The sequence below is a fragment of the Caretta caretta genome, chromosome 5, assembly GCF_965140235.1.
Source record: "Caretta caretta isolate rCarCar2 chromosome 5, rCarCar1.hap1, whole genome shotgun sequence".
Taxonomy (NCBI): Eukaryota; Metazoa; Chordata; order Testudines; family Cheloniidae; genus Caretta; species Caretta caretta.
The window spans coordinates 4733161-4759554 of NC_134210.1; the positions used below are offsets into that span (position 1 = coordinate 4733161).

The window sequence follows — 26394 nt, forward strand, 5'->3', positions numbered from 1 at the left end:
TCATCTGTGACTGGGGCGCTCAGCTCCTCATGTGCATGGCCGTGGGGACCTGACAGTCACTGAGCCCTGGTCAGGGGCAACGGAGTCTTCCTAAAAGTGGGGGGGCATGAAGCCCCACCCCCTCCATGGCCCCACCTCTTCTCCCCAAGGCCATGATCCCTGGCCAAGCTGGAAGGCGGAGTCTGGTCAGGGAGCCATGGACCCTTCACCTGGCTGGGGTGGGGGGCCCCAAGAGCAGCCCCTGATCCATGTCCCCGTCCCTCGGACTCCCCAACCAAGGCAGGTGGAGGGTCTGCAGCTCCCCACAGCTGCCCAGGCTCCCTGGGCTGTTCTTACTTGGGCCAGACTCCAGCTTCCGGCCTGGCCGGGGGCGGGGCCTCAGGGGGAAGAGGAGGGACAGGAGGCCGGGCAAAAAGTGGACGTGCCAGGCCCCTTGGACCCACATGTTCCAGCACCCCATAAAAGGTACTTAGGCTCCTAACTCTCCTTGACTTCACTGGAAGCTGGGAGCCTAAATACCTTTGAAGATCTGAGAAAGACAAGGTGGGGAGGTGATATTTTTTATTGGATCAACTTCTGTTGGTGGGAGGCACAAGCTTCCAAGCTACACAGAACCGAGGACTGCCAAAGCTTGTCCCTTCCACCAACAGAAGTTGGTCCAATAAAGCAAATTACCTCTCCTCCCTTGTCTCTCTCATGTCCTGGAACCAACACAGCTACCAGAACACTGCAAACCACAATGTGAAGGTCTGGGCCTAAGTCCCCATCTCTTTGCTCTTTCTCCTTGAAGCACAGAGCCCCCTACTTGCCTTCCAGGATCAGTATTAACAATCACAGCTGACGTCTCGTTGCATTTACTCCAGACATTTTATTTCAGCTAGAGAGAGGAGAAACAGGCACAAGCCAAGAAATAAAGGAAAGAACCTACCTGAGTCATGTCTGGGCCAAGACTGCACCAAGCCTTGCTACAGTCAGCTACTGATGGTCAGATTTAGATTTGGGATTTTAAGGCTAACAGGACCCATTAGATCATCTAGTCTGACCACTTGCCTTGAGCCTAATAACTTGTGTTTGTCTAACGCATCCTCCAGAGAGGCGGCCAGGTTAGATTTAAAGACTTGCAGAAATGGAGAATTCACCACTGCTCTTGGGAGCTTGTTCCAATGGTCAACCGCCCACACTTGTTAAAAATCTTCGCCTTATTGCTCATTTGGATTTGTCTGGCTTTAACTTTGAGCTGCTGGTTCTGGTTCTGCCTTTCGGCACTAGATTAAAAAGCACGTTGGTACTTGGGATTTTCTCCACATAAAGGTTACTTAGACATCTCAAGCAAGTCGCCTTTTGATCTTCTTTTTGCACTGCACAGCTTGAGCTCTTTAAGTCTCTCACCATGTGGAATTTTTTCTAGCCCTCGAATCATTTTTGTGGCCCTTTTTTATTCTTTATTGAGCTGGTGCTGGGCTAGAACCGCACCAGCCACATCAGAGGCCGTGTCTGCTCCTCCCCCTCTCTGCTCCCTCTCTCCCCCAGTTCGTAGCAGGATGTTCAGGAAAGAGCTGGGCTCCACGCCCGGGTGTCCGCCCCTTTCCAGGAAGAGACCAGCACTTAGTGAAGCACAGCTCTTTGTTGGTTCCATAGACCCCCCCCCAGCCTCGCCCCATGACATCACTCCATGAGGGCACACATCCAGGTGTAACACCGACAGGCCCTGGTCGTCGTCAGGTGGGATCGAACCTGGGACCTCTGGAGTTTAGTGCATGAGCCTCTACTGCATGAGCTGAAAGCCATATGGGTGTTAGCTAAGGCTGTAGAGCAGACTCATGAATCTCTCTCTCTAAGTCGTCTCGGTGCCACTAGGTGGGACAGAAACCACACCCAGGAGGTGTGTGGGTTACACGGGTGTCTGGGGATTTGTTCCTTCTTTCCCCAGCCCCTGGGGACACATCCGCACTGGGTATGTTCATTCTCCACTCTTGGAAGCTCTTAGTGTGGAAAGGGAGCAGAAGCTTTTGTCGTGTGCAGTGATGGGGGATTATGGGGGTGTTTCCCAGTGTGGATGCCCCATAGGGTACTACTACTCCCCTTTCTTCCACCAGCAGAGGCTGTGCTGCCCTCCAGCCTCCTCTCCACTGACGAAGAGCAAGCCCGTTACGTCCATCAGTTGGTCAGCCACGCAGCGAGGCAGCCCCCTTTCTCTCCATGAACCCCAGGGCTGAGATACTCCCTAGCTTGTGCAGCCAGCACCTCCCTCTCCATGAATTCCAAGCCCTTCATCTTGCCGGCTGAGAATGATATGCTGGAGGGTAGGCAGCCAACACCTCCCAGCCAGCCCCAACCTGTCACCGGACACCCAGAGGGTCCAACCCTCCTTCCCACCCGCCCAGGAGCAGCTACAGAGCAGTTTCCTCTTTAGCACACGAGGCCGAGGATTGCAAAAGCCGCGCGGAATCAGCCATGGATGGAAGGAACGGCAGGTGGCCCTTGCTCCCTGTACCACTTCCCTGACTGGAGACAGATACCATCGCCCACCAGGTCTGTACCAGTGCATGCGGAAGATGGTGGCGTTTCTGCCAGTGAGGAAGGGCGTGTGCAGGACAGGGGGTGGAGAAGGGGGGAGCGGCTGCACAATGCCGACCCCTTTGTTCTGGTACCCCAGACCCGATCTGGGAACACTGACTCCAGTGGGGGGCACCGCTCAGCAATGCAGCAGCCACCAGGACACAGGTGTGAGATGGTGGCACAGCACTCAGGTCGGGGCCTGATCCTGCAGTCCCCAAGCAGACACAGCTCTTAGTGGAGTCACGGGGAACTTTGCTAAGGACTGCAGGATGGGGCCTTGGCTGTGTGATACGCCATGGTCTCAGAGGGTGGCCATCTCCTCCCCTCAGCCTACAGGTAGGAAGAAGCCAGCGCAGCCCGAGTGACAGCTCTGCAGACTAACCTCCTTTCAACGCGTTTATTTGGATGCAGAAGCCAAGTGTTCCTGCTGCGTATGAGATGGGAGGCTCAGGGGGATGCTACTTGCACGGTAAACAGGAGCCTGTCAAAGGAGAACCTGTTTGCAGAGCCTGGTGCTTCCCGGCACGTGGACGGAGAGGAGCCAATGTGCAGCTGGGAGCGGGCTGGGCTTCCTTCCTCTCTCTCACTTTGCGGGCTTGTTGGCCGGTTCCCTCACTAGGTTTAGCAGCTTGTCCAGCTTCGCGATCTCCACCTCAGGGCCCTTCTGAATCTCTTGGCCTTTCTTTTCCTAGAGAGAAAACAACAAGTCCCAGCTGTTAGTGGAAAGGACCCCACCGACTCACCCGGAGCAGGCTGGCCAGCGGGGCCAGTGAGGGAGCAGGGCCTCTTGGCCTTGCTGAGCCAGGAAGTTGATCCCAGAGAATGCGACAGCGGGAAGTCCATTGAGGCTGATCCCCCCGCCTTCATCCCCCACATCAAGCCCAAACAGCCAGGCTTTGGGTGGGTGGGGCCCTGCAGAGCTAAGTGGGGGTGCTGAATCAGGCTATGCAGTAGGGTTATTGCATTCTCACCCACTGCTTAGTTAGTGCGTGGGGAGTAAGCCAAGGACAGTAAATCCAGTGGCCCCAACCTGCCTCTCCTGGGGCCCTGCCACCAAATCCATCTCCGTGGCTGCATACTGTGACATGGGCGACAAATGCTGTCTGCACAGCCCATCTCCCTGGTGCTCTCCGTCCAGGGATGCGAAGGGTGCATCCGGCAGGCAGAAGCGGTCAATGGCTGGCTATTCCTATGGCACATTCCACCCCAACGGCTCCAAGAGCCACCTTCCAAAACTACACCCAGGGACTCGCTTCCCCAGCTGGGACGTGCAGCTCACCTGAGTGCCGCACAACAGTTTAGGGAAGGAAGTCAAAAAATAGCGCATCAAACTGGCAATGGGGGAAGGGGGATAGGTGGGGTCAGGTTGGGGAAGGGGGCATTGTTCAACCAAGTGCGAGCACCTGGGCTGGGATCATGGCTAACGTTTTGCAGCCACACAGACCCCTTGTTTCCTTTGCCCATTCCCACCTACGTGCCTCCTTCCACACCACCTACTAGTGTAGGTAAGGAATACCTTCCCAGTCGCCTTCCTCATTCAAAACCCTCCGGCGCGCTGCCGCCATGTTGCTGACGAGCCACGAGTGATCATACACACTCATTAAAGACCGTTAGACTGAAACGCACATCCCTTGTCAAAATTGAGTGACCAGGTGAGCTTATTATTAGCCTCTTGTCTTAACCCTACTCCTCCCCAGCTTATGTATATTGACCTCACTAGCGGTGTCAGGTCTAAAATCTATATTTGAATCTCTGCAAGGCAGAGTCTGTGTATGTGGAACGTGCCAGGCAAACTTTTGGATGCTAAAAATTATTAATCACTATTCTCTTGCAAGACGCGCCTTGGAATCTTTACCCGTTGGGATGTCAGCTCATCTGAAAGACGATACCTCCCCCACACAGCGCCCCTGAGCCCCACGCCGCCAGGGTGTTGTTCACGGCTAATGCACCAAAGCAACTTCCTGCGATCGGGATTTCCTTGCGGGTCTCCCTTCCAGCTACCAACCAATACACCCAAACACTGCTTAGCATAAGAGATTGACGGGGCTTGCAGCATGTGGGGGCTGGAGCTGCATGACAAAACTTGGCTCTGCGCTGGGGCTGGTTCCTTTGGACCTCCTAGCTCAGCAGTGATGGTTCGTTTCACCAGCCAGCTCACTGCTGGCCCAGCAGGGATAAACAATACCCAGGCACTCTCTCCCATGCACGGTTCCGAGGACAGTGGTGGTAGCATGTGTCCAATGGAGTCTAAGAAAAGATGCCCCCCTGCACCAAGTGCTGGAGCTGTCACGGTCTGCTCGAGTCTAGACACAGTGGCAATTAGGAAGGAGCAGGAGCCAGCTGCCAGCTCTCCTCTCCTGTTAAAAATAAAACGCTCAGACAGGGCCATTTGCCAGTTCCAAGCAAGTTAACATCAGTGGGAAGAAAAGGGAGCAATTACCTTTTAAAAACGGCTCTATTTGCCTGCACGTCATACACTGACGAGAGCATGGCTGACCCAGGGAAACGACACGTGATGAGCCTAGCGCCGTCCTCTTCCATAATCCTCCCGCCCAACTGGATGTCACAGATTTCAGCTGACTCACGGCGCAAATTTACTCTGTGGCATGGATTACACACTGTCAGGAGTGATTCCCCGGAACAGCAATTTAACGGGCGCCTGGGATGTAATTTTAGCAAACGAGCAGATGCCTCTATCATTTCCCCGGTTTTGACAAAAAGATAAACGTCGGGAGAGGGAGGGTGGCAGAGGAGGAGAGATGGCTCAGCACTAAATGTCAAACTCTATTATCTCTTTTTTGTGTGTGAGGAATAAATAAATTCCCCCGAGCACAGATTTTGTTTGTACTGATGGGATTTTCTGTAGTTACTGCTAGATTAGACTCCAAAGACTCCTGCATGCTGCCTCAGGATTAAATGTCAGTGGCGGCGTGTACTGAATGGAGAATAACCCACATACAGAGAGTACAGGGGAAATACCATCGCAGCCTCCCATCCAGGTTGCTCGCATTATTTACTACATTTTCCACTGAATGCATCCCATGAAGTGAGCTGTAGCTCACGAAAGCTTATGCTCTAATAAATTGTTTAGTCTCTAAGGTGCCACAAGTCCTCCTTTTATTATTTACATTGGTGTGGTCAGATGTAGTATGGCTAAGCCATGGTCTATACCATTAGGAGACACTGAGATGTTTCCACCTCAACAGCCAGCCATGTACTAACGAGATGCAGATATCCATATAGTTCTCATCTGAGACAGATAACACCTTTGCCCAGCTAGCTCACCTTGCAGAAGAAGTAAGCAGCTGCGTGACCAGCAGCTGGCTCAAACTCAACACGAGTTGCAGGACTGAGATGAAAAGGTTGCAGAATCCAGGATGGCTCCGTGTTTTGGTGACATCCATGCACTGATTGTCAGAGTCACACTGGACTCTGTGCTACACCTGGCTACCCAAGCTGCTGCAGTAGCCAGAAATACCTTTTTCCACCTGCAGCTGCCAAGAACCCTGCCCCCTCTTTCCTACCCATAAAGATCACACCCTTTTTACTGCAAGTCTTGAGTAATGTTGTGCCCTCCACTAATGGTGGCAGACAGAGAAAATGCAGCCGGTCAAGAACAACCAGGTCAAGCAGAACAGGTAGGTGTGAAAGCAGTACACCATTCCCCACACTGGCTCCCTATTCCATGCCAGATACAGTTCATGGTTCTGGTCCCCATCTTCAAAGGTGACAGTGAGCTAGGGCCCAATTACATGTTAGGCCATCTCACTCTCTCCATCAGCCCCAGAACACTGATCACACAGGAACAATGCAGCTGTTGGTACCCAGAACAAAGCTCGATGGGGCTGAGGACAAGCTATTATTGGGGAAGAGAACCCAGCTATAGAACTGTACTGAGCCTTGGTCCTAGGACAGATGCATGCCGTCCAGTACCCTATTTCAAGGTTCTGGCTGACCACCTGAGTCAGGTGACCAAGGATCACGTGTCAGCTCAAAGGCAGCGTTTCCTGTAAGAGGGAGCCTGCTCAGTGGGAGACCCAAAGTCAGGGCCAGGTAGAAGGTTGGATAGGACACAGCTGCGGGGAATAGGGGTGCAAACCTCAACTGAGAAAGGCCAGGCAGCAAATCCTTGGTTTCAGGACGGAACTACAGAGTGTGTGAAAATTTGGGTTCAGTTGACACTGTAGTGTTTCTCAAATACAAAAGACCCAGGAGACAGAAACTGAAATTCCGCTTTCAGGCCATGCTGGCTGGTGCACCAGCCCATGGGTCACACGCACCATTAGCCTCAAGAGATCCATTAGGCCGCAAGGCAAGAGGCATCTGTTTGCACCTGCTGTCGCTCAGTAGAGGTGGCAGCCGTAGCCACAAAAGTCCAGGCCTGATCACCACTGTGTCACTGCCGTTTTATGTTTCCATAACGCCACTGATTCAACAGCGATAGACCAAGATGGAGATGGAGAAATGTAGTGGTGAATCAGGCCCTGCGACTACAGTCCCCACTCTGAAGATGGGACAGTGAACACAGACCTAACTAGGCCCACAATGAAGCTTACCATCTCCTGTCCTGGGTGCCTAGACGTTACAATGATTGGTGGAAGTTAGCTTATGATGGGAGCAGCCACAACGTGTTATCTTTGTCAAGATGGCCTGTTTATGACCTGTTTATTAAGGGCAGCAAGTCCCAGCGTCAAGAATGATTCTACAGCAAAAGTCGGCAAAGTACCAGGGACTTCCCTCCCTCTGGCTCCCATGACTGCCTCTGGGTTGTTAGCTAGTGGTGGGGTGGTATGGCCAGGGAACGCATGCATGGAAAAGACAGAGCTCATCTGCCGTAGTGTCCACATGGGGAGTAAGGCATGAAGACCACTCCTGCTCTGCTGTTCTGAGGTCTTTCCATAGGGAAGGATTCGTTCCCTCCTTCTCTGGAAAAACTGCCTAGGGAATAGGCCAGCGTCATGGCACATGGCACTTCGTTAATAGCAGTATTGGGCCTATAACACATAGCTGAACTAATCTGATTCCGTCTAGATGGCAGTGGCATGCATGCACATGCCCATGCTTTAATCAGCTCAGCAGTGCTGGATGTGAGAGCCGCAGGAAGGGACATCATCCTATGGGGCAAACTGAGAAAGGAAATTGACCTTTCCTAGCAATGGCAGGCGAGATCTAAGCTGGCAATGCAGGTGTTTGTTTCCCTTCTGTGCTCAGAGGCGATAAGTGAATGTGTTGCTGAAGCTGAGCTCAGGTGGAGGTTCAGCTTTCACAGCCTGACGCCTGACACCAGCACGGGGCGAACCGTGACGCATTCTGAGACTCACGGCAAAGATCCCCGCTCCCTCCTCATTACGCAAGGGCCAAGGCTGCCGCTGCTCAGGCCGCATGGACAGGTCCCCGTGCCTACACCTTCATCGCTCCAAAATGCAAACAGAGGGGAACTGATGACTGGTCATTACAGCTCTCTGCAGCCACTAGAGCAAACCCAAGGGTGGGCACCTCAGGGGTTTCCTCAGTATGAGAAGTGACAGCTCCCCAGTAACAGTGAAGGAATGAAACTGTCCAACGGGTCTTTTTTTGGAGGGGGGCAAGTCAGAGCATCCCATTATTTGTCCTTCCAAATCTGCTCCTCTGTGAGCTGCACAAACAGCTGGCAGATCACGGGGGCAGTGTCACAGGTCTTCAGTGCTGAGGTTTATAAGTGACAGCCATTCATTCTGTGATGTGGAACGGCCAGTTCCGTGGGAGATGGCGGCCAGCTGGCTGGGAAGCATGGAGAAGGGAGAAGGGAAGCTGAAGTCAGGAGAGCACGTTCAGGGGAGCGGGGATAAGGAGCGGAACAGATCCGACGAGGCCATGAAATGAAGAGCAAAAGGAGACAGTGCATTCAGCTTCCTTCCAATGGACACAGCAATCGATGCACTAAAACTGGATAGGAATACCTGTAATCCACACACCTCCTGGGCGTGGTGCTCTGTCCATTTAGTGGCACCGAGCCCACTGAGAGAGAGATGAATGAGTCTGCTCTACACACAGTTGGCTTTCAGCTCATGCAGTAGAAGCTCATGCACTAAGCTCCAGAGGCCCCAGGTTCGATCCCGCCTGCCAAAAGGGTGGTGTGGGGGGTCTGTCGGTGTTACGTAGCCAGCTGGGGAAAGGCTCCTTGGCCAGGAGAAGTGCAGCCTGGGCAATGGTCAGGTTTTCTGTCTGGGGGGGCTGGGGGCAGCACAGACATCCTGAACGGTGCCAATCAGAAATGAAGCTAGCAACAGGGGCAGAGTGGGAGACCTGGGCTGCTGCAGTCTCCCCAGTAGGCTCTGACTGGAGCGATTGAGCACAGCCGCCGGGCAGAGGGGCCGAGGATGAGCCTAGCTGATTCAGCCCCACAATAACGGCTTGGGAGAAGTGCCCTGCCTGTGTTTGAATACCTGGTTAGTTTAGTGCACTATGGTTACTGTGAAGGGGAGAGACTGGGTCTGGGCTTTCCAGAGACCATTAGGAAATTGCACACACAAATGCGGTAACTGCGCACAACTGCAGCCATGCAATCGCACAGACATTTTTTCACACACACCAAGACCTCTAGCAACTGCACATTTCACTTTAAATGTTTCACCGCATGTTTTGATTTGTAGCAGTGTCTAGCCCAAAACATCCCCTTCTCTCACTGATTTGCAACCTGGGTGCTATCCTCCACCCCAGAAATGGCTGCATTTCAGTGATGAGGTGACTGCTCTACACATACAGGATCAGATACTTGGCTGCAGCTGAGGAGCACACACTGCTATGTGGGGGGGAGGGGTGCCAAGGTGGTGTAAAGCTCACCTCTGTTCTCCCTATCCTGCTGCCACGGTGGGAAGTATAAGTTAGAGAAGCCCTCAGACTGCTCTAATTTATGCTGCCTACTAACAGCACCAAGGGGCTGAAACCACAGCTCAGGACTGGTGCACTGTAGAGGCATTCAACCACACCACCTTCCTCTGGCCACACCTCCTGCGGGAGCTGAAGATGCTAATTGGAGCCTCTACGCTAACTCTCCTTTCCTGGAAGACCTCCCTTGCACTTGGGTGATTCCCCCCAGGGCCAACTACACCAGCTCTCCAGTAGTACAAAGGGACTGCACTGGAAAGTGCAAAATGCTTTGGGGTCCTTTGGGCAAACTGGTGCTCTGCCCTGATGAAACCAATGAGTGCCATGGAGAACAAATTAAAACAACCGGAACAGGTGCTGAGGAGGAGAGTTTTTTAAAAGCAATACTCAATCTTGGGGAAGGAATGCTTGGCTTGTGAAATTCTTGGTGTTCTAGCTTAATCTGATAACAGACGGAGCTGGGTCTGAGCTGAATGGGAATGAACTGAATTTTCTTCGCTCCGAGGAGGGATGTCTTACTTCTGCAGAATTCCTTCTTGCTGGCCCAGTTCCCAAGCCTGGGCATTGTATCACGCTCCCCCTGCCCACCCAAGAGCCAAATGGGCGTTTCCCCTAGTTACTAAGGGGCATATCTTCAAAGGTCTATAGGAGTTAGGCACCTAAATACCTTTACAGATCTGGCCCTAATTCCTTTCCCATTGCACACAAGCACTGATTCTCTGATATGCACCGTAGGAATGCACATCTCAAACTGGGAAGCTGTCCTGTGCCTTATTGGCACAAAGAGGGAGCAGATTCTAAAGCCCCTCCACAAATGACATTCACCCCTGTGCTGGGCGCCAGCAAAAGGCCAATGCACCACTGCAATACTTTGTCCAGGTCTGGTGCAATTTCAGAAAGGATGAGGAAAACTTGCAGAGGGTGCAGAGAAGAGCCACAACAGCAATTTAAGGGCTGGAGAAAAGGCCTTACATTGAGAGACCTAAAGAGCTCAATCTGTTTATTTGATCAGAAAGAAGATTGAGAGGTGCCTTGATTACAGCGTGTATGTACCTTCAGGAGGAGAGAATGTCAGACAATAAATGACTTTTCAGTCTTGTGAAGAAAGGAATAACAAGAACCAGTGGCTGGATGCTGAAGCCAGACAAATTCCAACAGGAAATAAAGCACAATTTTTTAACAGCGAAGGTGACTATTGGAGCATACTCCTAAGGGAAGTGGCAGAGTCTCTGTCTCCTGAAGTCTTCAGATCCAACTGGATGCATTTCTAGAAGATGCGTTCACCAAAAACAAATAATTGGGCTCAATACAGGGGTAACTGGGCAAAATTCGCTGGCCTATGATATACAGGAAGTCAGAATAGATGATCTAATGCTTCCCTCTGGCTTTACACTCTATGAATCACTGAAGTCTCATTTAAACCCTGGGCAGAGCTCTTCAATGGGAGTTCCTCACATGCAGAAGCTGGAGTATCGTGTCCAAGACGCGCAGCAGTCACCACCATCCCAGCAAATAATCCAGTGAAACAGACTGAGTACGGGGCCGTCGGTCCCACAGAACGTAACCACGTCCGGGATGACTCCTGAGAGGTGCTGGTGCATCTGCAACACGCACTGGCTCCGTTCAGATGCTCAGCACCTGTCAGAATTTGACTCTTTGTAATCAGGTTGACTCTGCACAGTCTGTGACCATACGCACATTGCTAAAACATCACCCCCAATCACGTGTACATGGACGGGGTTGCAACATGCTTGTCAGACTGGGTTTTAGCATGGTTCTGGATATGGCACTGGGACACCCTGATCACCTCTGTGCAACTGGGTCAATCAGTCTTCCTGCATCCCATGCCTCTGTGTAGGCTGCCCTCACACAATTCATTGCACCACGCGAGAGACACCCACAGGCCACTCCATTGGCACCCGCAATTGAGGCAGCCCAGATTTTCCCAGAGTGCACTACACCACTGCAGCTGGGTCACATGGTAGGGACAGGTCAATGCAGTGGACACAGCGTTGTGCTGGGAAAGGTGCTGCTGAGTGGCTGTACAGATGTAACGAGTGAGTCAGAGCTTGGTTACCTCTAACATGGTTTCAGAGTAGCAGCCGTGTTAGTCTGTAATCGCAAAAAGAAAAAAGAAAAGGAGTACTTGTGGCATCTTAGCGACTAACCAATTTATAACATGGTTATGGTATGAGTATGGTATGGTAGCTGAGTCCTAAGGCAAATCTCACTCAAGTATAAACCCTGTCCCTTAGTAAAGAATATAACAGTTAGAGGGTGGGAGATAGCCCCAGTGGGAAACCGGCAGGGAGAAAAATAATCACATCTTAGCTAGAGTTTTGAAAAAAATGGATGTTTGCAACTGATTGTTATCTGTGGTGAAGGCTGGTTTTTCACTAGTGAAAACTGCCATTGCTTTTCCAAGATGACCAATAAAAGTACTTTAGACCAGAGATCTGTACACCTTGTAGGCCCAAGACAGAGGGAAAAATCCTTCTCCAGCAGAGACTCATGCCCACTTCTTGATCCCCTCTCATCTGTTCTTTGGTCCCCATAGTGAGCTAATGGGTATTCCGGAATGGTGTTTGTCCCAGCAAGTTTACTGGTTGGGACAATATTGTAGTGCAATGTATAACACAAATCTCAGCAGCCCCCGTGAACTTTAGTAATTAAGTGCAGTGGGACATTTTTAAATAAAGTTCATTGGGGCTTCATGAATCACGAGTGGCTGCAATGCAGTACAAGGGCAATCTCTGTGTTTAAAAATGTCCTTTCCCACTTTCCCTTCTACACGCTAAGATCTTGTGGTATTTTCATTGTATTATTGTCTTAATCCTGCATGATGCCAAGTGCTCTCATCACTGAGAGACTTCTCTAGGAATTCAGGGCACTCAGCACCTTGCAGATTTGGGCCCTAAGACTGTAAGCTCAAGGGAGGGACCTTAGCCCAGATCCTCAAAGGTATTTAGATGCCTAACTACCTTTGAGGATCTGGCCCCTCGTCTGTATCCACTTGTAAAGTGCACTAGGGGCATTTTTAAATCAACAGGCCTGGATAACTTTCATCCAAGAGTTTAAAAGAGTTGGCTGAGAGCTCGCTGGCTTGTTAATGTTGATTTTCAATAAGTCTTGGAACACTGGGAAAGTTCTAGAAGAAAGCTCATGTTGTGCCAATATTTAAAAACGGGAAAACAGGGTGACCCAGGTAATTATAGGCACAACAGTCTGATACTAATTCCAGGCAAGATAATGGAGCAGCTGATAATTAAAGAAGGATAATGTAACTCATGTCAATCAACATGTGTTTATGGAAAATAGATGCTGTGAAATTAACTTGATATCTTTTTTTTTTTTTTTTTTTGAGATTACAAGTTTGGCTGAAAAGGTAATAGTGTTGATGGAACAGACTCAGACTTTTCTAAGGCATTGAACTTGGTACCAAAGGACATTTTGATTAAAACACTAGAAAGATATAACATTAACATGGCACACTTTAAATTAATTAAAATCTGGCTAACTGAGGGGTCTCAATATATAATTATAAACGGGGAATCATCATCAAATGGGTGTGTTTCTAGCAGAGTCCCACAGGGATCAGTTCTTGGCCCTTCCCTATTTAAAATTTTTATTAATGACCTGGAAGAAAACATAAAATCATCACTGATAAAGTTTGCAGATGACACAAAAACTCTGGGAGTAGTAAATACTGAAGAGGGCAGGTCACTGAAACAGAACAATCTGGATCGCTTGCTAAGCAGGGCACAAGCAAACAAGGTGCTCTTTAATATTACTACATGCAAATGTATACATCTAGGAACAAAGAATGTAGGTCATGGGGACGCTCTCCTGGGAAGCAGTGACTCTGGAAAAGATTTTGGGGTCACGGTGGATAATCAGCTGAACATGAGTTCCCATTGTGATGCAGTGGCCAAAAGAGCTAATGCGATGCTGGGATGCCTCAACAGGGGAATCTCGAGTAGAAGCAGAGAGGTGATTTTACCTCTGTAGTTGGCACTAGGGTGACCGCTGCTGGAATCCTGGGTCCAGTTCTGGTGTCCACAATTCAGGAAGGATGTTGATAAATTGGAGAGGGATCAGAGAAGTGCCATGAGAATTATTAAAAGATTAGAAAACATGCCTAAGGGCTGGTCTACACTAACGCTGTAAATCAACCTAAATTACACTACTTCAGTTATGTACGTTACCTAATTTAGGTCAACTTACCGCAGTGTCTACACTGCACTGTGTCAATGGGAGATGCTCTCCCATGACTTCCCTTATTGTTCTCGGGGAGCTGGAGTACAGACGTCAACAGGAGAGCTCTCTCCCATCGACTTAGTGGGTCTTCACCAGACCTGCTAAATCGACACCTCTGCATCGATTTAGCCATAAGTGTAGACAAACCCTTAGAGTGATAGACTCAAGGATCTCAGTCTATTTAGTTTAACAGAGAGAAGTTTAAGGGGTGATGATTACAGTCTAGAAGTATCTACATGGGGAACAAATATTTAATAATGGGCTCTTCAATCTAGCAGAGAAAAGTATAACACGGTCCAATGGCTGGATGTTGAAGCTAGACAAATGCAGATTGGAAATAAGGGGTACATTTTTAATGGTGAGAGTAATTAATCATTGGAACAACTTACCAAGAGTCGTGGTAGATTCTCTATTACTGACAATTTTTAAATCAAGATTGGATGTTTTTCTAAAAGCTCTGCTCTAGGGATTATTTTGGGAACGTTCTATGGCCTGTGTTATATGCAGGAGGTCAGATTACATTATCATAGTGGTCCCTTCTGGCCTTGGAGTCTGAATCTAGGGGTAGCATTTTCAATAGTGCCTAAATGATTAGGAAATTCAATCCCATTGAAAGCCAGCCAGGACCAGGCTGACCTATATAAGAAGGGCTGCTGAGCAGAACAGAAGGAGTCTCTCCCTGGAGGCCAAGGGAGGAGGACTGGCTGCCCAGTAGGAGAGTTGAGAGAGACAGCATCACGGACAGAGCAGTGCTGGGCTACCTGAGGGCTACCAGACTGAGGCCCTGATACAAAGGAGAAGGTGCTAGGGCTGCGGGGAAGTGGCCCAGGGAAACAGATGGTGGAGTAGAAGGAGGGGTAGTATGTGGCTGCCGGCGATAGGGTCCCTGGGCCGGGACCTGGAGTAGCAGGCAGGCCTGGGTGCCCTCCCTTTAGCTCCCCCCCGCCACCAAGGGGAGTGGCCAGTGCATGGATTGCAGTTTGCCACTGAGGTGAGTGGCTAGACCAGACACTGCAGTTTGCCACTGAGGCAAGTGGCTGGACTGAGGACTGTCGGGTTCCCCGGAAGGCGAAATGAGAGCTAATTCCCAGGTCAGCCAGCAGGAGGCGCCACGGTGGTGAGTCAAACCCCATCACAAAAGCCAAGGGGACTTTGCCTCCCTAAGTCATGTAGCTACTTTTGAAAATTTAGCTCTACATAAATAATACTTTTCTTCACTTCTGCAATTCAAGTCCTGTGTGTTTAGGTAACACAAACACTTCTATCTCTGGTTTATAGAACAGGATTTCTTGAAATATCTGGAAGACTTCATCTCAGTGCAGGTTGTGGCTCAGATGCTGTCAGATCCGATGAATTTCAAACACTGTGCATTTTTTCTTTAATTAGATGCTTCTATTCCTTCCCCAATGGTGCTATGCTGTTTGTGAGCAGGTTAGTCATGTAAAAAAAATAATAATGAAATGCTGCTTAGATCCTGCACATATCTGGTCCGAGGAGCAACCACAAAGAAATTAACGAATGTGGGTAAGCCACAGCAGAGCAATCTCACAAATCTAATCCTCACTGGGCCAGCAAGAGTGCTTTCTCATTACAGCGGCAGAATGAAGCAGAATGTGCTAGTCTAAATGGACAGAGGTGAACGGCACCAGCTGTTACTTTCCGGACAAGTGCTCTTGTAGTCCGTGTTTCAGAGTAAGGAAATGGATCGTTTTAGCAAGAAAACAGGGAGTGGAGAGGAATCACCATTAAATATTCAGCTACTCTGTTCATAAAGCACCAACACTTTAACACTGTATAAAATGGTTCTCACTTCCATTAGCAGCCTCCTTCTAGCAGAATATGCCTTTAAAGTGAACCATAATAGGCCTTCCCTGGCAGAGAGTTTGCTAATTTAGCATTATCCAGTGTCATCATGTGCTAATGCAATGGCATAATACTACTGTTAAGTTCATCCCCAGGTAGCTTTCCAGCGACCCAAGCCCAGGGCATGGGCATATGAGTGGTGAGCTGGAGAGCTGAGCACATTGATAGCCCCAGAAGTTATGCACAGAAGTAACAAAAAGGGAACTAATAGAGAACCTCGCCTGGAGAAATCAAATGAAGAAGGGAAAGGAAAACCCCACAGAAGTGCATTCAAAACAGGGGAACAGACAGGAATAAAATGGCATGAGATGCTGCAAACTGTCAGAGGGGTGAAGCCACCATGAGGCCAGCTCCAGTGTTCAGGAGTGAAAGGCCGTACCTGCAGCCGAGCCCAAGCCGTTCTGCTGCGCAGAGCAGCTACTGCTTTTGGTGGTTTCTGGTTTGGGGACCCTAACTCGAGACACCATGCACCTGGTTTTCAGAGAGACCGAGCACTCACTGCTCCCACTGACTTCAATTGCTCAGCACCTCTGAAAATCAGGCCCCGGGTGTCTCAAGTTGGGCACAGGAATTTAGAGGCCAGTTGGCTCCAAGTTTTGCACAGGGGTTCGCAGTGAGTTTGGGTGTGGGACAGCATCCTTCCTCCACTCTACACTCATAGTATGGCCCATGGGCTACAGGCCCACTGGCTGCTCCCAGCCTCCTTTAGGCAGAGAGAGTGGCTTGGCCGATGGATCTACATACACAGGCTGCAGGAGGAGCCCCTGTACTGCACAGCTCTGTGTTGTGCAGGGCATGCAGATCTTACTAGCTTGACTGTCCCCTGTTCAGTGCAGTGCCTTCTGCCGACCGCAGTTATTCTATCTACTACCCAAGATCCATAAACCCGGAAACCCTGGACGTCCCATCATCTCAGGCATTGGCACTCTCACTGAAGGACTGTCTGGATATGTGGACTCTCTACTCAGACCCTACGCCACCAGCACTCCCAGCTATCTCCGTGACATCACTGACTTCCTGAGAAAACTACAATGCATTGGTGATCTTCCAGAAAACACCATCCAAGCCACCATGGATGTAGAGGCTCTCTACACAAACATCCCACACACAGATGGAATACAAGCTGTCAGGAACAGTATCCCTGATGATGCCACAGCACAACTGGTTGCTGAGCTCTATGACTTTATCCTCATGCACAATTATTTCAAATTTGGTGACAATATACACCTCCCGACCAGTGGCACTGCTATGGGCACCCGCATAGCCCCACAATATGCCAACGTTTTTATGGCTGACCTGGAACAACGCTTCCTCAGCTCTCGTCCACTCACACCCCTTCTCTACCTACGCTACGTTGATGACATCTTCATCATCTGGACCCATGGGAAGGAAACCCTGGAAGAATTCCACCATGATTTCAACAGCTTCCACCCCACCATCAACCTCAGCCTGGACCAATCTATACGGGAGGTCCACTTCCTAGACACCACGGTGCAAATACGTGACGGTCACGTTAACACCACCCTATACCGAAAACCCACCGACTGCTATGCCTACCTTCATGCCTCCAGCTTCCATCCCTGACACACCACACGATCCATTGTCTATAGCCAAGCACTGAGGTACAACCACATTTGTTCCAACCCCTCAGACAGAGACCAACACCTACAAGATCTTCACTAAGCATTCTCAAAACTACAATACCCGCACGAGGAAATAAGGAAACAGATCAACAGAGCCAGACGTGTACCCAGAAGCCTCCTGCTGCGAGACAAGCCCAAGAAAGAAACCAACAGAACTCCACTGGCCATCACATACAGTCCTCAGCTAAAACCTCTCCAACCCAACATCAGTGATCTACAACCCATCCTGGACAACGATCCTTCACTTTCACAGGCCTTGGGAGGCAGGCCAGTCCTCGCCCACAGACAACCCGCCAACCTGAAGCATATTCTCACCAGCAACTACACCCGGCACCATAGTAACTCTAACTCAGGAACCAATCCATGCAACAAACCTCGATGCCAACTCTGCCCACATATCTACACCAGCGACACCATCACAGGACCTAACCAGATCATCCAGACCATCACCAGTTCATTCACCTGCACGTCCACCAATGTAATATACGCCATCATGTGCCAGCAATGCCCCTCTGCTATGTACATTGGCCAAACTGGACAGTCCCCACGTAAAAGGATAAATGGACACAAATCAGATATTAGGAACGGCAATATACAAAAACCTGTAGGAGAACACTTCACCCTCCCTGGACATACACTAGCAGATTTAAAGGTGGCCATCCTGCAGCAAAAAGACTTCAGGACCAGACTTCAAAGGGAAACTGCTGAGCTTCAGTTCATTTGCAAATTTGACACCGTCAGCTCAGGATTAAACACAGACTGTGAATGGCTAGCCAACTACAAAAGCTGTTTCTCCTCCCTTGGGGTTCACACCTCAACTGGTAGAAGAGGGCCTCATCCTCCCTGATTGAACTAACCTCATTATCCCTACCCTGATTCTGGCTTACATATTTATACCTGCCTCTGGAAATTTCCACTACATGCATCCGACGAAGTGGGTATTCACCCATGAAAGCTTATGCTCCAATACGTCTGTTAGTCTATAAGGTGGAACAGGACTCTTTGCCATTTGTACATGAGATGGCTCAGAGGCACAGGCGGAAAAGCAGAGCTGCATGAATACAAAGGTTATCACGTTCATTAAATCTACAGATTAACAAGCCTTTTGAAGCTGTTCTCCAAAAGATGAAGCATATGATAGAAAGTCATGGGCGATGTGATTACTGGATTCTAGTTATGTACATGAGAATCTCTCTGTCTCTCTCTCTCACATACACAGTCCTTTTCATGAGTGTTGAGAATTTAGGGCTTTTGCCACAATCGACAAATACATCAATCTGCAAATGAAAGAAGGCCCTGTTTGAAACATGAAGTTTGAAAACACTTGACATTTGAAAGAATCAAATTGTAAGATTCTTTCAGTGCTTCCTCCAGATGCAAGTTAAGCTCTGGAGTGATGCAGGGACAATTTTTATTTATTGATGGAATTAATTTCTTCACTTTTGCCTTGTCCCATCAATAAGGGTCAGCAGCGCTTGTTCTTCAGCTCCAAGCATTCTTGCCAAGTTCATCTTCCAAGCTGACACCAACCTTCTTCATGCCTGCCTTCAGCATCTCAAACCACGTTTTTCCAGGTCTTCCTTGTGGTCTTTGTCACGTGACTACTCACTCTTGTACCTTCTGGACAACATATCCCACAACTCATCATCTCACATGACCCAGCCACCTCAGACAATACTCCCTCAGCTTTTTATGAGGACTGCCTGCATCATGGCTCATGCCATTTCACTGTGTACCCTATCGGCTCTCATCTTACCCAGCATCCAGCTGAGCTTTCGGCAGTGCAAAGGAGTTGTTCTCTCTTCCTCGCTGGCCAGCACTCTGACTCAGACACCATGGTTGGCCTAATTATGATCTTCTACACTTTGCTCCTTAGTTTACTTAGCACATTCCTGCTGCAGAGAATTCCTATCAACTGCCTCCATCTACATGAAGTATTGTTCATGCAGTTGGATGGACTCAATTATAACCATCTAAGTAGCTTTGTTTTGTAGCTAGCTAATTCATTTCAATGAAGAACACCGCATGGGCACTACTAGGTTAGGATGTGTCAGGAAAAACTGACGTTTATTGCCCGAGACACAGTCAAGGCATCTCTATAAGCAACACCATTCAGATAAAGACTTGATACAGACGCTTATGGGAATGTAATGGTTTCTCTAACCCAGCTACAGCTCGGTCTGAAATGGAACCGTAATGTTCTCCTGGTATAGCTGGAAATTTCTAGGTGACAGAAGAGCATATTATCTTAAACTCAAGCATTCAAAGGTTAATTTTGCCCTCCCTGGTAAAAGCAATAGCAACTCCTTCATTCAGCAGTCCAAAATTGGTAGAGAACAAAAGGTAAACTCTGGTCCACTGAGCCCCCAGGCCACCTACACAAGTGTTCCTGAATCCTGACACGGTGAAACTACCTCTATGGTGAGAGAGTGGTTCGTTTTCATTGGCCATTCAGTGGAGAATTTCAATGGGGTGCCACCAACAGTCTATGTATCTGGGTTTTTATCTAGTGCCTGTCACCCTGGTATCTGAGCGTTGCTGGTTTTACCACGCAGAAGCAAGGAATTGGGCTAAGACCCACCAACTCATTTCAAATAACCTGTTTTATTTACAATTTGTTCTCAGCTGCGTTTTATCACCCTTGATGCACTGTAATAAGGCAACCAATAATGAGTTATACTGAACCAGAGCCTGCAATTTAATGCCGAATAACCAGAGGGGATGCAAGCACTGAAAATGAAAACTACAATTTCCTTCGCAGGAGCACTCATTACACAGGAAGAAATCTTTGCTTCCCATCCATATCCACATTTAAAAGCAGAGGTTGCTCCCTGAATGTAAATGCAATGAGGCTGATGCATGTTGGTTTGTAGTAACTGAGCACGTAACACCGGGGGTTCTCTATTTCAGTGGATGTATCGGCTCAATAAAACTCAATGAGATTCAATTTCATTTGGCCTTTGAGAAGGCGGAACGTCTCCGAGTGAAGCAGAGTCATTTGTGATTTCCTTGAATGCTACAGCAATCATTCAGCTCTCTTGAGTTCAGTGAATGAACCACTATTTCCTCATCACGAACATTACCAGAGCAAGTGTCTCTACTCTCTCCACCTGCTTTCTCCTTGCTTTAATAACGGGCTCCAGCATCAGCACCAGCTGCTGACTTTGTTTGCAACACGGCGGGTGGCGCCCCCTGCGCCCACACCATTCCTTGATCATTTGAATGGGCCGCCATGGGAGGCCGAAGTGCAACAGCCTTGCAGACAAAAGGAGCAGCTGGCTTTGGGGATGCTGATCGGGTTTTGGTGTCAGGAACTATTCTGGAAATTAGGGCTGCCCACTGAACACGCAACAGGGCACTGGCTTTTGACACTCTCCTGACTCATGGGTATGTATGCCAGGCGTAAGTTACCAGAGGGATCAGTGCTGGTTGAAATGGCTGGGTTTCGTTGCCCAGGCATCAAACGAGACATCCCTGCTCCTGCAGCTTTCAAACAATGTTCACAATGGTGCAAACGAATCCAAGAGGCATTTGCACTGGCATCTTTTCCCATCCATGTCACTGACAGGAGGTCGATATGCAGTGTTGTAGCTGTGTTGGTCCCAGGATATTGGAGAGACAAGGGGGGTGAGGTAATAGCTGAAGCTGGTCCAATAAAAGATATTACCTCTCCTGCCTTGTCTCAGCAAAAGGTCTGAGCATACACAGGAAGAAACTCCAAAAGGTTCAGTTTTGATAATGGGGCCTCCAAATCTACCCTAATTGTGAGTTCAGCTGTAAAAAGTGAATGAAAGTTTATAAAGTGTCACAATAACCGATAATAACAAAAGTACAAAAAAAATCAGACAGAAAGACTTTGCAGGGGGTGTGAAAATTAACAGAGGGGAAAAGCTGGCTACCAGGATGCTGGCTGACTGAACAACAGGAGAAGGGGAAGGAGTGAGTGCCAACCCCTCCTGTTTCCCAGGATCCCAGACCTTCTTCACCCTAACCCTGAGATATATCCTGACCAGGCCACAGAGAGGGACCCAGATGACATTGCCACCTCTACTGGCTCTGGCTAAATCCTGACCAGCAGTTGGGATGTAAGACGTTACCCCTTCGTGTGTCCTTTTCCTTCCCTGCCTTATTTCTTCTCTTTCCTCTCTTGTTTTTCCTTCTGTCTAAAGAGAGTCTGGCTCAGCTGATCAAGACTGTATATTTTGCAACAGTGCTGTAAGCCTGTGACCCAAAACAGGCCACTAGAAGCAACGCCCTAAGCAGCCCAATGCTGGTACAAGTTTGCCAGGTCTCAGAACGGCTGATAAGGCCGGGCGCTGTGCCTGTGTCTGCCCAGCATGCAGAGTGCGAGTAACCATCAGCACCAATGACAGAAGCTGCATTTTCTCCCTTTGCTGTTCTTTTCTGTCCCCAGGCCGGTGTGTTTGTCTTGTCTTGTCCTCTAGGAAACGGGTTGGAACTTAACAGCAGCAGCAACAATGCTAGCGTCAGCCCATCTCCCCTATCGTCTTTGCCCTCCCCCAGGAGAGTTATAACCATCTTTGGCACCATCTCAGACACTGTCAAACAAGGGGGTTTTCTCCTTCCAAAAACGCTCCAGCTAAAGGGAAAGGGAACCACGGATGCTCTTAAAATGAAAGCCTGACTTAATACTTGACACTTCGAGTGCTTTAATGATTTTTCCTTCTCTTATGTATCTCTAACCAAGGGTTAAAAGAATGTTTAATGGTGTGTTTGCTGTGATGCTAAGCAGGCTGAGGTCTCTGTCTACAAAATCCCAAATCTTGTTTGACTCTGTTTAGTGTTGCACAGTTTAGGGTCATGTCAACACTTTCAATCCTTTGGGCCCATACAGTCCATCTAAATTAATGCAGCAGATCTCATCAGACTGGGTAAACAGGTTATTAATATTGATTTTCTTTTAACAGTGTCCTTAGCAGTGTGACATGCTTCAAGCTGAAATTATAGGGAGGAGAGTACAAGGAAAAGCCCTTGGGAAGGAAAAGTGGGAGCAATAACATCTCTATACAGACTCAGAGTCTGCCACTTTTGCTCACATTGACTTCCGTGGAGTTACACTCGGAGTGGAGTATTACTCAGTGGGGAAAAGAGCAACAGAATCTGGCCCCCAGTAACAAGGCCACAGGCTTCCTACATGAAACCTGGAACAGGGAGGGGGGCAAGTATCCACTTGGAAACCCACCCAGACCCAAAGGGACAAGGCACAGAGAGTGGCTGTTCCCTGGCTCCTGGCAGAGCCCTGCCCTGGGGAAGTGTGTGTGGATGCCAGGATGATCATACAGCCAAGCTGCTTCTGTGCCCTCAAACCCTCCATAGCAAGGTCTCTAGTTTGCTATATTTTGCTCCCTTCTGCACTGTGCGGCAGAAGGCAGCATGCGTCTTTCATCCCAAAAGATCCCCAAGTGCTCTGCTGATTGCTATACAAATAGGGTGACCAGATGTCCCGATTTTATAGGAACAGTCCTGATTTGGGAGTCTTTTTCTTATATAGGCTCCTATGACCCCCCACCCCCTGTCCCGATTTTTCACACTTGCTGTCTGGTCACCCTATGTACAAACAATGCACTATCAGAGCACTTCAACCATCGCCGAAACACAGCCACTTCTGGAGCAAATCCCAGCAGTTGTTCTAACAGCGGATGGCACCACTGCACACCAGTGTAGGACAGGAAGCGAAGAATACTGCATCCGATTCAAACTCCAGTGGAATCTTCCTAGGCAGAATGTAATTGACTAAGTTCCAGTCTGGCCAGAGAGCAGGGCTGACACATCTCCTCTAGCAACAGGTGCCAAGGGTCTTGTACTGACATTTTCTTTGGTTCTGGGCAGCACAGGCCAGATCACTGAGCTTCGCTTGGTGTTGCAAACAAACCCAACGCTCAAGGGAAGCTTAGTCAAAACCACCTCATTTCATCTGGTTATAGTATGAAACGTACAAAGGGGCCCAGGGGTTGCTCACAAGCTTTGGGACTCTTAGCCAACACAGGGTGAGATTGTGTGTAATGGGGAGGGGGAGTTTGGCGTGGTTGTGGGGGTCAAAGGGTCAAAGGTTGGGACAGATGATGGGGGTGTGGTTAGAAGAAGCCAGCTTCTTTATCTTTAAACCTCTTGCTTGGCACCGAGCCTCCCACCACGCCATCCCACAAACTGAAACGTAATGAATTTAGTGGCCAGATGAGGAACTTCCTTTCCCCAGGCTCGGTGCTTTTATTGCTGATATAGTCGCTCCCTGGGAACAGTGAAACACAAAGTAAATGAGCTTTCTCGTGATATGAAGACAATGGCATTCTGCAGCAGCCCCCTCTTTTCCTTGGTGAAACAATCATAACACATCTGATGCAAGCTCTGGATTAAGCAAAACAAAGTGTGGTGATGTGTTAAAGCATTAAGGGCCTGCTCCAACTTGCACTGAAGTCAGTGGAAAGATCCCCGTCGACGTGGCTGGGTGTTGGATTTGGACTTAAACTATGAGACTGTCTATTCACTTCATTCCTGGGCAAAGGGCTGTGCACGAGGGGGAATGGGAAGTAGACCCCACTGAACCCTTCTGGAATGCCTGAAAGTAATGGAGAGACATGCAGGGTGGCTGACCGCAGAGGGTGAGACGTAGGGTGGCATTTACAAAAGAGATATCAGCACTTAGGGCCAGATTTACAATGGGATTTAGGAGCCAAAAGATGCAGGTAGGTGCCTAGTGGGGTTTTATAAAGTGCCTAGGTGCCTCCCATTAACTTGCAGTGGAAGTGAAGCACTGCTTAGATGTTTTTGAAAATCCCCTAGGCGCATTTTAAGGCACCTAAATCTCTTTGTAATCCTGACCTAAATCACTTTTGAAAATAGGACTTGAGCTCTGAAGTCACTTGGGTGCTTCCCTTTGCTTGCACCCATGAGCAGTCTCTGCTCACTCCTGCCCTGGGACACCTCTCCCCTGCTCCCTGCTATGCAGTGCTCAGGATCCAGGACCTAGAGCCCCCACGGTTGCTGCATACCCAGGCATCAGCACATGGCAACATCTGGCATCAAAGGTTAGACAAATTAAGAGAAAGAAGATTGTTTTCTGGATATCCTCTGGAGAGATGAGCCCATTGCTATGGTGAGCTCCATGGGGCAGCAATCCTGCTTGTCTAGGTATAAAGCAAGATTGTCTCTTACGCGCCATGGGAAACTGACCAAGTAGAACTCAAACAGAAGCAGTACACTCTGGATCTTTGATACAGTCCCAGACTCATGCAGCCAAGTTTCACATGCAGTTTATGCGGCTATACTTCCGGCAAACCTGGTGCTAACTTTCTCTACAGTATGTGACACCCAGCAAAGAAAACAAGGCTGGGCCACCACCAACTCTGAAACTACGTTTATATTCAGGAATGTTTGTGAGACTTTAAAGAACCTGAATTACACGCAGCTCCAATGTGCTTATCGAAAAAGGAGAAAGCCTAGAGTCAAACTAGCAGTGGTATTTGACAGCTCTGTTTCTGGCCCACAGAAAGATAGCCAATGGAATGGTGATACGTTATCTGACATGTTGGGGGAACAATGGATTAGTTAATCAGTTAATCAAATATTCCGGTTAACTGAGAGTTAGACTTACCAATGGAATACCAATTTTCAAAGAATTAGAATACTATAAAATGAATAAAGTACAAAACACAGTAGCAGAGTATACAGGCACTCACCAATCCCGCAGTAGTGCTGCACTGCAGAGTGGTTGGTTTCTTGAAGCACTTAGGTGTATACAGGTAAAGTTTTCTATACAATAGGTTATCTTATGACACTACATGTCACTATGGGCAGTGCCTGGCGTCCACCCCAATCACGAAAAACACATGTAACACTAAAACTATACTGAACACAATTTAATTTTTCTTTGATGATTCAGAAGGCACTTCAGGATCTTGCAGTGCCTCAGAGTCATCATTATCAACATCAGTTATCATTGTAGATGTAGAAGGTGTAGGAGATTGAGCTGAATCTGTAATGACCCTCTGACACACCCTGGAAGCTGCTTTTTTGAATAAACCCTTGCTATCAGCTTGCTTACTTGTCTTCTGCCTCTTTTGCATAAAACTAGAGGGCAGAATGTGCAATTGCATAACCTCCCGGGCAGTATACTCGTCCCGGTTACTAGATTTATATTGGGAGATACCAGAAATGCCGGATAATAGAGCTTCCCGATTGATAAAGTGCAGGATAACACAGCTTTTACTATAGTTAGATTAATTTTGCCACTATTTGGAAATAAATGATGCAGGAGACATTTTACTACCGTGGAATTATATCTGCAGAAAACCCCAAAGGGCTGATGGATACTTTCGCCCTTTAGACATCCTAGTGACCGCACTTAGTATCTCACACCAGAAGAGCCGCCCATGGTGCACTGGGGGAAAGATGGTAATGATGGTACCTTAGCACTTTTAGTCTCACTAGCTGACCAAAAGTCACCACATCTTGAGCAGAGTAAACAGTATTTGCCCGCTGTTACAGATAGGGCTACTGATGCTGAGAGGTTAAGTGGCTTATGTGAGGAAACGTTACCTAGAGGTCAAGGCACAGGGCTGAAATTCAGGACTCCTGGGTTCCGTCCCAGCTCTAACATGGACTCTGTGTGTGACCTTGCTCTATGCCTCATGGTTGAGAAATATCAGGCATGGAGCTGCATGAATCTTACCAGTTCCGAGAGCTGATTTCACAGGCTTGCAGACTCTTTGTTGCTAAGAAGAGCTGGGTGAAGCAGCTGAAAACAAGGAGAGAAACCACCACCAGAGCAGCCAGCTGTCAGTGGACCACCAGCAAGTGCTCCACCGACCACTGGCTGGGCGAGAGCAATGTAAAACATTATCAGAGGCTTTGGCACGGCACAGAAAAGGAGAAGCTTCTTTCTCCGTACCCAGTCCTCAAAGGGAAAGGGGGATCTGGTGACTGGGAAGTGCATAACCCAGATGAGCATTCCTCAAGGCAAGGGTTTGGAGACCTGGACAAGCTTTCTCCGGAAGCTGAGCTACAGATACCGGGTTGGAGAGTACGGTGGTGATGGGTGCCCGAGAAATGCCCAGACTAGACAGAAAGGCCAACTTGCAATGGCAACAGCAGTAACAACGGACTACTACGTCTCTAATCTCCTGGGACTGACACCGCTACAACTGCACTACATCAGAGGTGAAAGTAAGCTGGTCTGGTCCAGTCC

General features: G+C 48.8%; 1 protein-coding gene across 3 annotated transcripts in view; it reads right to left on the reverse strand.

Annotated features, from left to right (window-relative positions):
- Positions 1–2942: 2942 nt before the first annotated feature.
- Positions 2943–26394, reverse strand: part of DNAI1 (dynein axonemal intermediate chain 1) — a 259683-nt gene continuing 236231 nt past the window's right edge. For all 3 annotated transcript variants that reach the window (XM_048851944.2, XM_048851946.2, XM_048851945.2), the window contains one exon: positions 2943–3247. In XM_048851944.2, coding sequence (XP_048707901.2) covers positions 3143–3247 — 105 coding nt within the window. In that variant the 3' untranslated portion in view covers positions 2943–3142. The remainder of the gene's footprint in view (positions 3248–26394) is intronic.